At 40.9% G+C, this 16,623-nt stretch overlaps 1 protein-coding gene across 4 annotated transcripts in view; it reads right to left on the bottom strand.

Annotated features, from left to right (window-relative positions):
- lrp11 (low density lipoprotein receptor-related protein 11) overlaps nt 1-16,439 on the bottom strand; it is a 34,861-nt gene extending 18,422 nt beyond the window's left edge. For 2 of the 4 annotated variants that reach the window (XM_043696450.1, XM_043696453.1), the window contains exons 1-2: nt 15,733-16,439; nt 11,203-11,360 (exon numbers count right to left, since the gene is read on the bottom strand). In XM_043696450.1, coding sequence (XP_043552385.1) covers nt 11,203-11,360; nt 15,733-16,252 — 678 coding nt within the window. In that variant the 5' untranslated portion in view covers nt 16,253-16,439. The remainder of the gene's footprint in view (nt 1-11,202; nt 11,361-15,732) is intronic. The other 2 variants (XM_043696452.1, XM_043696451.1) reach the window with 2 other exon arrangements.
- Nucleotides 16,440-16,623: the final 184 nt, after the last annotated feature.

The raw sequence follows: 16,623 nt of genomic DNA, 5'->3' as shown, positions 1-16,623 counted from the left end.
TTATTACACCTTTACTTCTCTGTAAATCCAATAGTCAGTTCTTCTATAACACGATGGTTGCATTCTTGTACAGCACTTCAAGTGTTGGTGCAGTAATTTTAGATACAGCGTCCCCAATTTGTAACTGATGATACACATGTTGTGACAGAACGACCTGTACATGCAAACAAATCTGACTGGTAATTTTGCCAGGATAGTATATCTCATATTGGTGTTTTAGCTATCTACTACAGTTCAAAACAGCATGAAGGATTGCCCATGTATTGAGGGAGTGGTTGCTTATTGGAGGTGCAGTCTTTCAAATGAGACATTAAATTAAATCCTTGTTTGTCCTCTCTGGTTGGTATAAAAGATTCTCTACCATTGAAAATTGACTTGGCAGAGTTCGCCCAGAGTCCCCGCCAACATTCATCCTCAATCCTACCACTCCAATTATAATTCAACTGGATCACGTACACAAAAAACCCCCCAGAGAACTGTGCATGCTGGAAATCAGAAACAAAGACGAAACAGGTGTGACGGCAGCTGTGGAGACAAATCGGAAGAAAGCAGTTTGAAAGAGGGTCACTGGTACTGGAAGGTTAACTCTATTTACTGCCAGACCTGCTGAGCTTTATCAGCAATTTCTGCTTTTTGTTTGGATCATTTATACAATTCACTGTTGTTTGTGGTATTTTGTTCTTTGCAACTGGCTGTGCCATTTTACAGATTTAAGCACAAAATCTATACTGACACCAGTGCATCCTGGAGTTGGATTTGTATTGGTTGACAAAATTAATTGTTTACCTGGATAAAGCACAATAGCCATCAAACAATACAAATCCAACTTCTAAATCCGTGCAAAGCCAGAATAGTGATGTATCTAAGAGGAAAAAGCACTAACTCCTTTCATGACTAAACGTCTTCACCAGAAATCCATCGATGATTTTTAAAAAATGTTATTGATTAATTTCTACCTGCTCTTATGTGCAATGTTATAAGCACCCACATCTTTTGCTTCTGTGTAAGCCTATTTTGTAATATTAGCTTAAAGTTGTAGTTATCTGCCTGTTCCAAGGGATCAGGAATGCATAGACAATAGGATGATTCAATTTTGAGATATCATGTCTCAGCTGACATATTCCTGTGGGATACAATCCCTATTTATACATTCTCACAGTTGTCACCAAGAAATGAGCAGCACTCATTGCCGATCCCTTGTTGTCCTTGAGGTGGTTTGGGTGAATTATCTACTGTTTCAACCTCTTGAGGAAAATGTGCTCCTGTAAAGCCATAAGGAATGGGGCTTAATGATTTAGACCCAGCTATAAAGAAGAAACCATGATATACATCCGAGTTGTGAGGAACTACGCTGTTTCCATATGGAGGTGGTCACAGGTTTGGGAGCTGTTGCCGAGCAAACACAGAAATTGGGGTAGCTTCGAATGGTTTGGAAAATAGTGAATATATCTCCTTTATTCAAGAAAAAAGAGCAACAGGGAAGAGACAAAATTGTAAACTATAGATCAGTAAGTCTAACATCTGTCACATGGAAAATTTTAGAAGTTAATATTAAATATATTTTGGCAAGGCACCGTGGAAAAGCTAATGTAATCAGGCAGAATCAACATGGTTTTGTCAAAGGGAAATCACATTCAGCCAATTTTCTTTGGGATTCTTTGAGGAATTAACATGCTGTGAATAAAGGGGCATGGATTGATGTGTACTGTACTTAGATTTCCAGGTAGTATTCGATGAGGTGCCACATTGAAGATTATTACATAAAATAAAACTCACGGTGTGCTTGGTAACAAATTAGCATAGACATAAAAATTGAAGAGCAAACAATAAACAGAGAGCAGACATTAATGGATCTTTATTTGGTTGGCAAGATGCAATGAGTGGTGTATCACAGGGACGAGCATTAGGCCCTCAGGTCTTTACAATTTATATAAATGACTCAGATACAGGAGTTAAAATGTATGGTTGCTAAATTTCCTGATGGTACAGATAGGTAAGAAAGTCAGTTACAAAGGGGGCTTAATGAAACCACAAAGGGATGGCGAGAGGTTAAGTAAGTGGACAAATATTTGATAAATGGAATATAATGCAGGAAAACATGAAAATTGTCAACTTTGAGAGGAAGGTTAAAAAGGAGGAATATTATCTAAATAGTAAGAGATTGCAAACTTCTAAGATACAGAGGGATCCAGGTGTCCTTATGCATGAATTGCAAAAGGTTAGCAGGGCATCCTTGAACCGTATACCGAGGAACCTCGATTATCCGAAGGCAATGGGCAGTTTCTCGTTCAGATAATTTATTATTCGAATAATTGATTTGACCTTAAACAAAGGAAGCCTTACTGCACGTAATTGCGTTAAAAGCACGTTTACAGAGATTTTAGTGATTTCATTCAATCACTAAAATTTGTAAACATCAGATAGCGCATAAAAAAATCATGATATTTTACAAATCAAATCACTTTTTGTGTAAATAAAATTCATTGAGGTGGATGTTGGCTATTATTTTCGAATAAAATATACAGCCACTGTTGTTTGAGGATCTGCTCTCCTTTCTTTTGCGAATGATAACATTTGACGAAGATGCATCAACAGCATCGACTTCATCTTGTGCTTCAGACCACTCAATGAAAAGTCACAAACTGTCGATAGCTTCATTAATGGGGACTGGAGGTGGTGTTGGTATCTGGTATTCCTTACCATCCATGGCGTCTGTACTTTCCAACTGTTCTTACATTGACTATCTGATCATTGCCGAGTGTCTCTATTCCGATGTTGTTGTCACAGTTTACCCAAGCATCGATCTCAGCCTCTACAAACTCTCCTAATCCCAGCTGTCTGCAGTTCTTGGTGATGTCAGTGGTTAGCCTTTGATCTCGAAGGGGGTCCTCTTCATTGTCATGGCTAACAACATGCACGCCATTGTACCATCACTCGGCGATTGTCAATGACTGGATGCGGTCCCAACACTCAGCAATTATGAACAAAGCAGCCTTGACTGTGAATGCCTTCATTATTTCCTGCACTCCTTTGTCTGCATTGCCTTCACCAAGGACAGCACGCAACATTTTTCATTATTGCGATGATATCCTGATCGAGTAGCTGTAACCTTGAAGTCATGTTTGGTGGTAAAAACAAACACTTGATAGCTCCATCTGGTGATTCTAATCGGTTGTTTTTCATTGTGTATGCCTGCCTTGTCAACAAACAGAGGGGCACATTGCTCAAGTCCAGCGCTTGCCAAATGTAATCAGGAACAAATTCTTCCTGAAACCAGGATGAAAAACGTGGATATATCATCCATGCCTTATTTTGTGCTTCACGGGAAGTGAGTTCTTAAAGTGACATGGATTAGCACATCACCCAATGCAGACCAGCGGTATATTTATGAGTGCCGGTGGCGCTGACACAGAGAAAATTAAAGTGCAGAAGCATTGCATTACAAGTCCTGACACCTGCTTTTCCACACTGGATGCAAGTGTTTTGTCCAGCAGTGCACACCAAAACAATTCACTTTCAACAGCATTGTACAATTGCTCAAGTTCATACTTTCCTTCATGAATGATGGATTGTAGTTTCTGTCTGTATCCTTCCACGGTGCTGTCAACCATGGACTTCTGCTTTCCAAGAACGCCGAGTTGCCCGATGCCATGATGTTTGAGGTGCTGTAACTAGCCCGATGATCTGTGATCAGACTCACCGGCGTGGAGTCGTTCATGGAAACTGGCAGCTTTTTCTAGTATCATCGGGCCAGATACGGGAATCCCCTTTTCATGCTGATGTGAAAACCACAAAAATACAGCTTGGTCAAGTTGCTCATCTTTTGCTGGCTTCATGGATTTTCTCTTTAATGCATTTGAAGTGTCACTTTGGTTGATGAATTTCTCAATCACCAGTTTTGCTTTCCTGATGTCAGACACTGTTGCTATTCCAATGTTGTATTCTTGTGCAATCTTTGGTGCCTTTTCACCACAATCAAGATTGTAGGATCTCGCTTTTCTGTACAATTGTCACTGCTGTCCATTTTCTCTTCACAAACATGGTAAGTACGTACAACAAACCTGATCAGTTATATCAGATATGTACTCGGAACAAAGTTGTAGAGGGAATGAAGACCCCACTGATTTTGACCTGCATTTAAAATCCTTCAGCATGTCAGACATTTTTGTGTGTTAAAATTATTTCAAATTGCTACAATTGACTGACTGAGATTGTTGCACCAGTGTCATTAACACCTCTTTGTTGCAATTAGGCAGCACAGTGGCTAGCACTGCTGCCTCTCAGCGCCAGAGACCCGGGTTCAATTCCCGCCTCAGGCAACTGTGTGTGGAGTTTGCACACTCTCACCGTGTCTGCGTGGGTTTTCTCCAGGTGCTCCCGTTTCCTCCCACAGGTTAGGTGAATTGGCCATGCTAAATTGCCCGTAGGTGAAGGGGTAAATGTAGGGGAATGGGTCTGGGTGGGTGGCTCTTTGGAGGGTCAATGTGGACTTGTTGGGCTGAAGGGCCTGTTGCCACATTGTAAGTAATCTAATCTATTCTTCTTCAGTGCAAGTAATCCTCATTTACCCTGTAAACAAAAGACAAAGATCGTTGCACCATTGTCCCCAGCACTTCTTTGCTGTAATAGTTTTATGGGACTTTCAGATCCTGTTCGGATAAATCGAGGTTCCTCTGTAATTCTATTTCTGAGGAAGGGTCACCAGACACGAAATGTTAACTCTGATTTCTCTTTACAGACGCTGACTGACCAGCTGAGCTTTTCTAGCAATTTCTGTTTTTGTTTGTGTATAATTCTATGATTCTCCAGTTACAGCAAGTAATCAGGAAAGGTAATGGAATGTTATTGCCTATTACGAGGGAAATTGAATGCAAATGTAGGCAGGTTATGCATCAGTTAAACAGGGCACAAGTGAGACTACATCTGGAATAGGGGACAGCCCTGGGATTCTCATTTAAAAAAAAGGGTGTAAACCTATTAGAAGCAGTTCAGAGAAAGTTTACTAGATAAATACCTAAAATGAGCAATTGCCTTATGAAGAAAAGTTGAACAAGCCAAGAATGTATCCAGAGGGGCTTAAAAAAAGTAATAGGCAATTTGATTGAAGCATACAAAATCCTGAGGGTCTCAAAAAGTTGGATGTAGAAAGAATATTTCCACTTGTGGAGAATTTAGAATGAGATGTCACTGTTTAAAAATCACGGTGCACTCAGTTGAATCAGAGATGTGGCAAATTCTTTTCTCACAAAAACTGTGATTCTTTTGAGACAGTCTTCCTCAAGGGGCACTGGAAGCAGAGTCTTGTCTTTGAATGGCAGAAGTAAGCTTGATTCTGCAGGAGTAACAGGCTATAAGGTAATTAGGAGTAGGCAGGCATGTGGAGTAATTGGATTAGCCGTGATGTTATTGAATGGCAAAGCAGATGCCAGGGGCTCCCAATTTAGATGTTCACAAAAGGACTCAAGTCAACTGAACACAGTTATAAGAATATTATAGTAATTAGCATCTGGATTGCATTATTATTGAAATTAACTCGCTGCAATTGTTAGAAAGACTGACATTTACTTCGTGCCTTTCATGACCTCAAGATGTCTTACAATCACCAAGCACAGTCACGGCTGTAATTCTGGAAATGGAGCAGGCTATGTGCACAAAGATCACAAAAAAGCCAATGGGATAACAAGCAGATAAGCTGTTTCACTGATGTTAGTTAAAGGATAAATGTTGTTCAGGGCACTGGGGCAGTTTCCTTTGATGTTTCTAAGTATGAAAATATTGAATGATTTAGGAAAAGGCACAAAACAGCACAGGAGGAAACCTTTGGCTGACTGTATTTTTGCTGTCCAAAAACATGCTATTCATCACCACTGTGTTTTTGCAGCTCTTGGCGAGTAGCTCTCCAGCTTTCAGCACTTCCAAGTGAACTCCAAGCACTTTTCGTTTACACTGTGGATGAGGGGCTTTGCTTCTCCCATTCTCTCAGGCAGAGTGTCCCAGATTCCCACCACCCTTCAAGTGAGAAAATTTTGTCAACGTCTCTCAAATCCTTCTGCCCATTGCATTCAACTGGGGAAGCAGACAGGATCTGTTGAACATCTGGATCCAAAATTGAAATATCCACAAATGCAACACTCCTGAGCCCAAGTCTTTATTTGTGATAATATTTCGACAACTGGACTTGAACCCGTGACCTTCTGATTCAAAACTGGCAATGGTAAACAAAACATAATACTTCTTCATTTTAGAGATGCACTGAATAACTTTCCATCAGTTTTGTAATGCTATCACTTAGCATGCAATTCATGTTCCCCTGATAATAACAGTGTAATTCACAAGGTTTATAATGATTAACAGCTGAATTGAAGTCATGAAAACAAACTTTACATAAATTTTGCATTTTTTTCAAGTTACCTGAATATCCCAAGGAAGGTTTACTGTGTTACAGTGATGCAGAGGTCTTCGGATTACAGTGTGAAAGCACGAAACATACTCCAGATTATAGAGTTAAAAATCAGCATTTGTTTTAATATGCAACATACATCTAAAGCACACTGGTAGAATGTAGCAGCAGAGTGCAAGTTAACAGGGGTAGCATCATGGCCCTGAGTGAGATTGTGACAGGAGAAGTGTATGTAGGATGACATTTTGGAATTCAAAAGGGAGAGTTTCAAGGGCAGGTTTAGAGAAGTACTGACGGGAACAGAAATCAATAAACTAAAGGTTGCGACTGGGAGTTGGGGGAGGGGGTCAAATATTTGAACAGAATGGTAGATGTCTTTTCTCTAAGATAGGGGATTTCAAGTATGGGGGCATATTTTTAAGGTGAGAGGAGACAGATTTAAAAAAAGACATGAGGGACAATTTTATTTTACACCGAGAGTAGTTCGCATGTGGAACAAACTTCTTGAAGTGGAGGAGGATGTGGACACAGTTACAATGTTTAAAAGATACCTAGATAAGTAAATGAATAGGAATGGTTTGGAGGGATATGGACCAGAAGCAGGCAGGTGGGACTAATTTAATTTGGGATTATGTTTGGCACGGACTGGTTGGATTGAAGGGTCTGTTTCCATCCTGTATAACTCTACGACATCCTTTAACTCATTTCTTGCCTAGATGCAATATTCAAAGCTTGGGGGCACTTCAGAGGGAGTTGAAAATTATTATAGAGCAGCAGAAAAAGGCAAGGGAAAACCTGATCTTGGCAGATGAAAGAGACAGCCAACTGAGATCGAGCATAGTATTGAAAGATGGTCAAAGGGTGAAGCCACAGCAGAGAAGAGGCAAGTGATAGTAAGGTGAACAATAAAGCAATGGTGTGTTTCAGAATGAATTATTACTTTATACTGTTGTGCATCAGCCATTATTCTACTTTATCTCAGTTTCTGTCTTTAAATTCAGACATGTTAGTATAATGTAGTTAGACAAGAAAAAGGAATGGCTGTTCAGTATGGTCAGAAGGAAGTTTGAGAGCTTCTCAACTCACACAGCAGGCTGCCAGCAAGTTATTGACTGGACCTAATGTAAAGACCATACCTTTTTATTGTTCTTTTTTTTGTCTGATTGTGGACTGAAATGGGAAAAGAAAAAAAAAAACTTTTAAAAGCTAAGGATTGTTGAAAGAAAAATGCACTTTTTAAAAGCAAGTTACCCAACATTCATAATATTTAAACAGTGGGGAAAGCCAAGGAGCTGTGTACGAATGGAGATCCGGCTGTCAGTAAGTAGCTGATCGTTCTATGGACAAGTGACGAGTTATTGAATGACAAACGCCTCCTGACTGCTTACAATTATGTGATTGGCTCCCAAGTAGCTGAACAGACTGGGCCTTTGGATGTTTGGGTGAGAAGCCACCAGACCCAGAGAACATTATAGCGCTGCACAGGCCCTTCGGCCCTCGATGTTGCACTGACCTGTGAAACCAATCTGAAGCCCATCTAACCTACACTATTCCATTATCCTCCATATATTTATCCAATTATCCTTTAAATGCCCTTAAAGTTGGCGAGTCTACAACTGTTGCAGGCAGGACATTCCACATTCTTACTACTCTCTGAGTAAAGAACCTACATCTGACATCTATCCTCTATCTATCACCCCTCAATTTAAAGCTATGTCCCTCATGCTAGCCATCACCATCTGAGGAAAAACACACTCACTGTCCACCCTATCTAATCCTCTGATCATCTTGTATGTCTCTATTAAGTCACCTCTTAACCTTTTTCTCTCTAATTAAAACAGCCTCAAGTCCATTAGCCTTTCCTCATAAGACCTTCCCTCCAGGCAATATCCTGATAAATCTCCTTTGCACCCTTCCCAATGCTTCCACATCCTTCCTATAAAGCGGCAACTAGAACTGTACGCAATACTCCAAATGCGGTTGCAAAGTTTTTTACAGCTGCAACATGACCTCATGGCTCCAAAATTCAATCCCTTTACCAATAAAAGCTAACACATCGTACGCCTTCTTAACAACCTTATCAACCTGGGTGGCAACTTTCAAGGATCTATGCACATGGACACAGAGATCTCTCAGCTCATCTACACTACCAGGAATCTTATCATTAGCCCAGTACTCTGTATTCCTATTACTACTTCCAAAGTGAATCACCTCACACTGTTCCACATTGCCACCTCTCAGCCCAGCTCTGCAGCTTAACTATATTCGTCCATAACCTGCAACATCCTTCTGCACTGTCCACAACTCCACCGACTTTAGTGTCATCCGCAAATTTACTAACCCATCCTTCAATACCCTCATCCAAGCCATTTATAAAAATGACAAACAGCAGTGGCCCCAAAACAGATCTTTGCGGTACACCACCAGTAATTGAACTCCAAGATGAACATTTCCCATCAACCACTATCTTGTCTCCTTTCAGCTAGCCAATTTCTGATCCAAACTGCTAAATCACCCTCAGTCCAATCCTACTCCCAAAGTCGGAATTTATAAAGTGTTATATGGATCGACTGCCTGCAGATTGTGTGCTTTTTGAGCAAAAATAGAATGCACCTGCTAATACAATTTCACCGCATAAATTTATACTTGCGGATTTTTGCTCAAAAAACACAATCTGCAGGCAGTCAATCCATATAACATTTTATAAATTGGTATTTTGGAAACACAACCAGTCTGACTGAAGATTGGGATGCAGACACACTAACATCTTTAATACACTGTCTGAACTGAGCTGTCACTTTCTTTTAATATAAAACCTTAAGTTATCTCGAGCATGTGACTGAAAAGAAGTTCTAGGATTTATATATTAATGAACCGAAACCTGCAAACCATTCTAAAAAAATGAAAGAGGTAACAGCAATCTAGGTTGGTTCGATATATCGTTTTAATTGCATGACACTATCACCTTTTGCTATAAATTCTGTGTCTTACAATCCCCCCACTAGTTACCTGTTGAAAGGGCAGTGCTTTGAAAGCTAGTACTTTCAAATAAACATGGTCGACTATAAGCTGGTGTTGTGTGATTTTTAACTTTGAATATACTTAACTACCCAGTCTCTACAACCCTGTGTGGTAAAGCATTCCACAGATTCACTACCCTCAGTGAAAAATAGCGTCCCTCACCTGTCCTAACTGCATGACTCCTTACTCTGAGATTATGACCTCAGTCCAAGACTCTCCCACATGGAAAAACAATGCCTCTACATCTATCCTGTCAAGTCCCCTAAGAAGTTTGTACATTTCAGTAAGATCACCCCTGTAATCCAATGATTACAGGCCCAACCTACTCAACCTCCCCTCATAAGAAAATCCCTCCAAAACCAAAATCAGCCTAGTGAAGCTTCTCTGGACTGCCTCAAATACCAGTATATCATTCCTTCGATAAAAATCCAGACCTGTTCACAGAACTCCACGTGTTGTCTGACCCATGTCTTGTATAGTTTTATCAGCACTTTCCTATTTTCATACACCATTCCCACTGACATAGGCCAACATTCCAGTTGCCTTCCCTATTACATGCTGAATATGTATATTGGCTTGTTGCAACTCATGCAAGAGAACTTCCAAATCCCTCCATGCTGTTGTTGTCTGCAGTCTTTTTTTAATTTAAATAATATTCAGCTGCTATATTCTTCCTTCCAAAGTGCACAGTCTCACATTTTCCCTGCATTATACCTCCAACGATGTGCCATTAATTGCTTTACAGGCAAATGATGAGTAGTGGAAGTTAATGTCCTGAAACTAATTGCAAGAGTGACTGGCACCTCTTAACCAGAGGTGGTAGTAACGTACAGTGTTAAGACTTCAGGTAGATGGTTATTCGGTGATTATTAACTCCTTACCTATAGCTAGAATCTATTTGTTTGCAAAAAATAGTAATTTCTGTTAAGTACAAACATCTGGTTTGTGCTGTCAACCTGGGTCTAAAAGACCAGTAAATGGGAATTCTGCATACTTACTTAAAAAAAATCTAAGTTTTGTGATAACTCCAGTTGGCAGCATTTGACTTTCAGTAGGTTATTCCAATTACCATAACATTACTGCTCTGTTATTGACTTCTTTGTCCTTCATGTACTATGCAAACACAGGTGTACAGGTTATATAACAAGCAACAAGGAAACAGGTAACGCTGAATAGATGTCCAACTGAATGCAAAACTCCAGAAATAAGGAGACACAATTTACTGACACAGTAAAGCAGATTGCTGTGTTTTACTTTCAGCTTTTCCTGGGGAAATGTACCGTTGTTCAGTAAATTCCAGGCTGAGAATGATAAGTTTCTAAAATTCCAATTCCAAGATTCTATCACAATTGCACTTAAGCGCCAGACGAATGTTATCGATGGGCCCAGGACAGTATTCACAGCAGAACCATTAACTGGATTCTGACTTCAGTGCCTCATTCTCATAAACACTATCAGTCGAAGATACAGACTTGAATTCTTGGACATTTTAATCATTCAGTCTTTCTTGTCGAGAGTCTAATGATAAATCATTGGCCTAAAACATTCTTCCCCTCTCCACAATGCTGCCTGACCCATTATTGCCAGCATTTTCAGTTTCCTTCTCACAGTGTTTGATATGCAGACAGATCATAATAATTTGGGCTACAATAGGTCCAATTTGAAGGTGATTATTAAGATTGTTAGTTCAGGTCATAGCATCTGTCCCCTTGACCCTTTCATCAAAAAAGGGAGAACACAGCACAGACCGGCAGGGAGAAACTCCATTAGAAATCAAATACCTTCATATCAACTGACGGATCTCCTTGTAGTAACGTCCATTCATATCGGACAATTCCCCGATCGTCAGAACTGCCTCTCCCGTCCAGCAGCACCCAGTCAGTGGGCAGTAACAAGGCCAAATCCTGACCTGCATCACAGTGGGGGGCTTCATCATTTCCTGCCGGAGAGCAAACAAACAGCAAGGTAAATCTAAACTCACCTTGTCAAGGTCCCGAGGGAGTCAGTGCTTTAGCTGTAAAATGCACTGACTAAGCACTTATAAAATGCTTTTTTTGTCTCTTGAATCATTTATAAAAGCATGACAAGTTGAAAGGTGATCTGCCTAGTTCTATTGGTAATATTCGTGCTCTGAATCAGCAGCTTCCAAGTTTGAGTCCTGCTCCAGAGGCATGAGCACAAAATCTGAGCCAAAACTCTCATACAGCACTGCACTGTTTCAGATTACTTCTTTCATCAAAGACAGTAAATCAAAACCCTGTCTGCTCTTAAGTGGACAGAAAATGTTCTGTTCATCATTTCATTCACATAGGGAGGTTGGGGGCAAAATTAATACAGATTAGTCATCCCTTGTTCAACCAGTTAATGACCTCTATGTAAAGGGCAACAAATGATCAAGAATTTCTAATGTCAAGATTTATTTCACAGAAGTAGTTTCTATCTGCACTCAACTCATTTTGGAATCTTAAATGACTTCTTTCCAGCTCTCCTTCATTTTGTAGTTTCAGAGTGGAAACCTATTTTGGCAACTGACCTCCTAACGTAACCTATTTAAGAATCATTCATAAAGAGGCAAATGGATGAGGATGACAGAAGCTGAAACTATGAGAGTGTAAAACATCCTGTTCATGGAAAGGGTTGATGATCTGTCATTGACAGTTTCTCAGTCTTCATTTTGGCTTCTCGGACAACTTAAAAATTTGTTTAGATTCACAATTTTCATGACTTCAATGGGGAAAACGTTTCCTGTTCCTGTATATAATGGATATCTGGACACAGTGAATGCAGAACAAATATGTGGAGGTAAACACATGCCATAAATAAATCCACTTTAGCAGTTTTTAGAAATTTTATTGATGGGATGCCCTTGAACTGCATGGTTTGGTAGGCAGTTCAAGGTCAACTATATTTCTTCGCATCTGGAGTCACACATAGGTCACAGAGCAGATAAGGATAACAGGTTTTCTTCCATAAAGGACACTAGTGAATTAGATGAGTCTTTATAACGATGGTTGCATGGCCACTACTAGGCTAGCTTTCAATTTCAGATGTGTTGAATTCAAATGTTATTATTTGCCATTGCGAAATTCAAACCAATATTCCTCTAACATGAGCCTGGAGTTCTGGATTACTAGAGCAGTGACATTACCACTATGTTACCACCACCTTCATTTCTGTATTTGCTGTACCCATTTTGACTATATCAGATATAGATCTGAAGTATAGTCTAGACTATTCACCAATTTCACACAATTTTAGAGAAACTCAACAAGAGCCAAAGAGTCTTTGGCTTTGCTTATGATTTAGCTCTGATTGAAATGGCTATGTGAAGGGCTTTTACATCATCAAATGAAGATATAATCCAAGTAAAAATGCAAAAAGTAAATGTCACCTCAGCTACAACACGCACTGTAATGACATCTGATGAATCTTCATCCACAAATGAAGGATTTTGGGTATTTAGCATCATGGTATCACTCACTGAATGTCACACCTGAATAAATCTGGAGGAAGTGTGCAGATCAAATCCAACATTTTGGTGGCAATTTCTGGACCTAGAGTTATTTTGTTTCCATACCAAACTCCAAACAGAATAATGGCAGGCCAGAGACTACTCATTGCTTCTGTTTAGAATCTCACAGTGCTGAATGCAATCAATTTTGAGGAAGAAGGAGAAAGCTTAGACAGACCTGGAGGGATCAAAGATGTCATCAACTGAAGACCCTGACTGGAGGAACAAATAATACTTAAAGGAGGTCTCTCCTCAGTTCTCATTAACTGTATTCTGGTCCACTCTTGCAGCTGCCTGGCAATATATCACTGAACAGTGGGGAAAGGGAAGAAGGAGGCAAATATGGTAGCAAACCTGAGCCTTGACACCTACATTAGTAAATGCTGGTGTAGCATAGACTAGTAGTTCTAAGGAAAGGATGTTTAGTTTGGATCAAAGAAGTTGAGATTGCCTTATTTCATCTCTTAAATGTGCCCATTTACTACAGCTATCACAATTAATCTGAACTTCATGTCGTTCCAGCTGTTGTTAAAATTGAAGGGCTCTTGTCAGAATAGTATCACAACTAGAGTTGAAAAGTGTGGCGCTGGAAAAGCAAAGCAGGTCAAGCAGCATCCAAGGAGTAGGAGAGTTGACATTTCAGGCATAAGCCCTTCTTCATCCTGGTGAAGGATGCAGTACTCACTTTCTCCTAGTGTCACAACTAACCAGGAGGCCCAAGTTCAAGTCCTACCAGCTCTAGAGATGTCTATTAACATCTCTGAACAAATTAATTTAGAAAATATCTGATAATGAAGCCTATTCTGTGCTCTTGGGTGCAGTGGTACGGTCTCCACATCTCCGAGGCAAAGTCCCACTTGCTCCAAAGGTATGTAATAACAGGTTGATTCTAAAAATCCCAGTGCTACACAGTCTATTGTAACTAGTACATTGGTGCACACAGCATTTTCTATACTGGTCAAATCAATCTTTTTTTATAATCAACCTGTTCAGTTGGCAAACATTTACTTCCTCAAATAGCATGATATTAATTTCTCATTTTGTTCCAAGTCCTCGTTTGTGTATTTTGTTTTTACTTATGAAGTTATTCACATGTAATTAATGTGTAATGAGAGAGTTTACTTTTAAACCACAATGAACTTAATGAAAAACAGCGTTTATAAATTACACAAGTTTCAGAAACCTACAAACCAGCACGTAGCAGAAAACAAGTTCTAAGAAATACTGCATATACTTGTTACCTGAAAATGCTGTAATTCTCATTTTCACTTTGAAACCATATTCTTTTCTCAATGGCAAATTGTAGCATACTGTGAGACTGATTATTTGTATATTAAGCCTAGTTCAAAAGCAAATCTTTTCATGCATGAAGATTAATTTCTAGTAAGCGAAACGTGAATCTGAGGTACTGAAACAATTGCTGATATGCAAATAATCTATTTTGCAGAATTTATTTTTGGGAGAAAACATTATTAGATCTATCTATTTTCAACAAAATTAGCAGCATTTTTAAAAAAGACTATTGTTGAAATCAGGTGCACTAATTATATATTCCTTCACTGAATGATGTGTTCACAGGAGTTATCTGATAATGCCAAATCAAATAGATGAGGTATTAAAGTTCGTACGTTTGCATTATTAAGTTCTGTAATGAAGACATGCCAAATTAAAGTAAATAATATTGTCTGATTGTTATTCACTTTCATATACAGCAATAATGTGTGAACTTAGTGTCAAGTGAGCAGATTTCATTCACTCTACAAACTTCAGATTAAAAAATTGAATACATATGCATGTATTCCTTATGCATGTACTTGTATAACTTTCACCTGACACTAGTTTTGTGCCTGTTAATAAGATCAAATAAATTTATTTTAAATTGTGGTCTAATAGTTAACAGGCACCACCTTTTCACAGCTCCAGGAGTTATATATGGGAGTATCCCCAAAACAGTTATGCTCTATTGTATTGCTATTATTGTAACATAGACAATTGTAATGAGCAGATTCCAGAAAAGGCCACAGTTTGTTACAACCAGACCTCTAGGGGAGCACCCAACATTATCATGTTTCTAGATGGGATACATCAAATTGTCAAGCACCCTGATGAGGGATGAAGTGTTTCCTCATCTTTTTCACCCACGTATTCAGTTGATCATAAAAGGGTTAATTTACAAAGGATCTTTCCCATGTAGATATGTTTCTATCAGACCAAATGAATATATATTTTAAAAGGACCTATTTTAACCAGGTTTTCTTAAGTTAACAGAAGAGTGAGTGCATTAGTTGCTAAAATGTGAGAGTAAATAATGACACAATATACATACACAGATTAGAAATGAGAAGTGAGTCCAAACAAAAATGAAAGCTAATAGATATACAGGTCAGTAAGGAATACATGGTGTGATGTTGGCCGTTGAACAGTTAGGTTTGAGATGTTTAGCTCTACAGGCTAATTGAAATCCTTTCATCCTGTTTCTTTTTGACAGTGGCTGACGAGCAGCACTCAGAGCAAGAGAGCCCTTCCTTTGTCCTGTTTCCTCTTGATTGGTTTGTTGACTAGTTGACTTCTAACATTCAGAGCAAGGGAGTCCTCTATCTGCATCAAAGAGGTGACCAGTAGGATGTCTCTTCAGCTGTGATCTTCACATCACATTAAAGCTCAAACCCAGGCTAATATACACAAGGACCTACCCTCACTAGCAAAATGTCTTCCACTAGCACATACAGACCAGGACTGAATTGGCTTTTTACCCCTGTTATTATGATTGAAAGGGTGCTGTAGGATGAAGGGCCCTCACGGTTGCCATGGTGACCGGGCCCCGGCTGCCAGTTGCCGCTGTGTCCCCGGGTGAAGCTGCTGTATCCCTGATGCGGGGAGAAGCGACACACATCGCGGCCTCGGTACGTGCAGTTGAAGAGGTAGCAGCTGAGGGCGGCCGCGCTGTTGTGGCTGAGCTTCAGGCCCCGGGCCCAGTCCAGGCCTCCCCCTCCTCCCCCGGCTCTGGCCCGCCCCCGCTCCACCACCGCCGCCGTGCAGCCGGGGAGGCGGCAGCAGGCCCGCACGCACTCCGCCGGGCTGCTGATACCGCTCGGGGAGCTCAGGAAGGCGGCGCCGGCGTTCAGCGAATCCCGGGTCCGGATGATGTAGTCCTGCATCGGGCTCAGTTCGGACTCACAGCGGCCCAAGGCCTCGGCCTGAGGGCCCCAGCCTCCGCCGGATCTCCGCTGCCGCTGCCCGGACTCGGACACGGCTCCGGCCGCCCTCAGGCACACGCAGGCCGCCAGCAGCCGGTAGGACAGCGCCCAAGGCCCGGGCATGGTTCCCAGCGGCGGCCGAGCAACAACTCAGCGGCTCATGGTCCGGCCCAGGGCCCACCCCCGAGGGCCCGAGGGGGAGGCTCCGCGCACACACCCACACAGTCACCGCCGGGACACTCTCTCACTCACTCACTCACTCACACCCGGGGAGGAGGGACCAGAGGCACGGCGGAGGGAGGAGGATCCGCAACATCACCCGCAACATCACCCTCACCCTCACCCTCACCCGGGATCGCACCCCCCCCCCTCCCTATGATAAAGGGGAAGGGAAGGGAGTAATGGTGATAGTGGGGGGTGTGGGTGGATGATGGGGAGGGGAAAGAGGACGGGGGGAGGGGAAAGAGGACGGGGGGAGGGGAAAGGGGAGGGGA

Source organism: Chiloscyllium plagiosum, chromosome 9 (genome assembly GCF_004010195.1).
Source record: "Chiloscyllium plagiosum isolate BGI_BamShark_2017 chromosome 9, ASM401019v2, whole genome shotgun sequence".
In the NCBI taxonomy this organism is placed as follows: domain Eukaryota; kingdom Metazoa; phylum Chordata; class Chondrichthyes; order Orectolobiformes; family Hemiscylliidae; genus Chiloscyllium; species Chiloscyllium plagiosum.
This window is presented reverse-complemented; position numbering and strand designations above follow the sequence as displayed.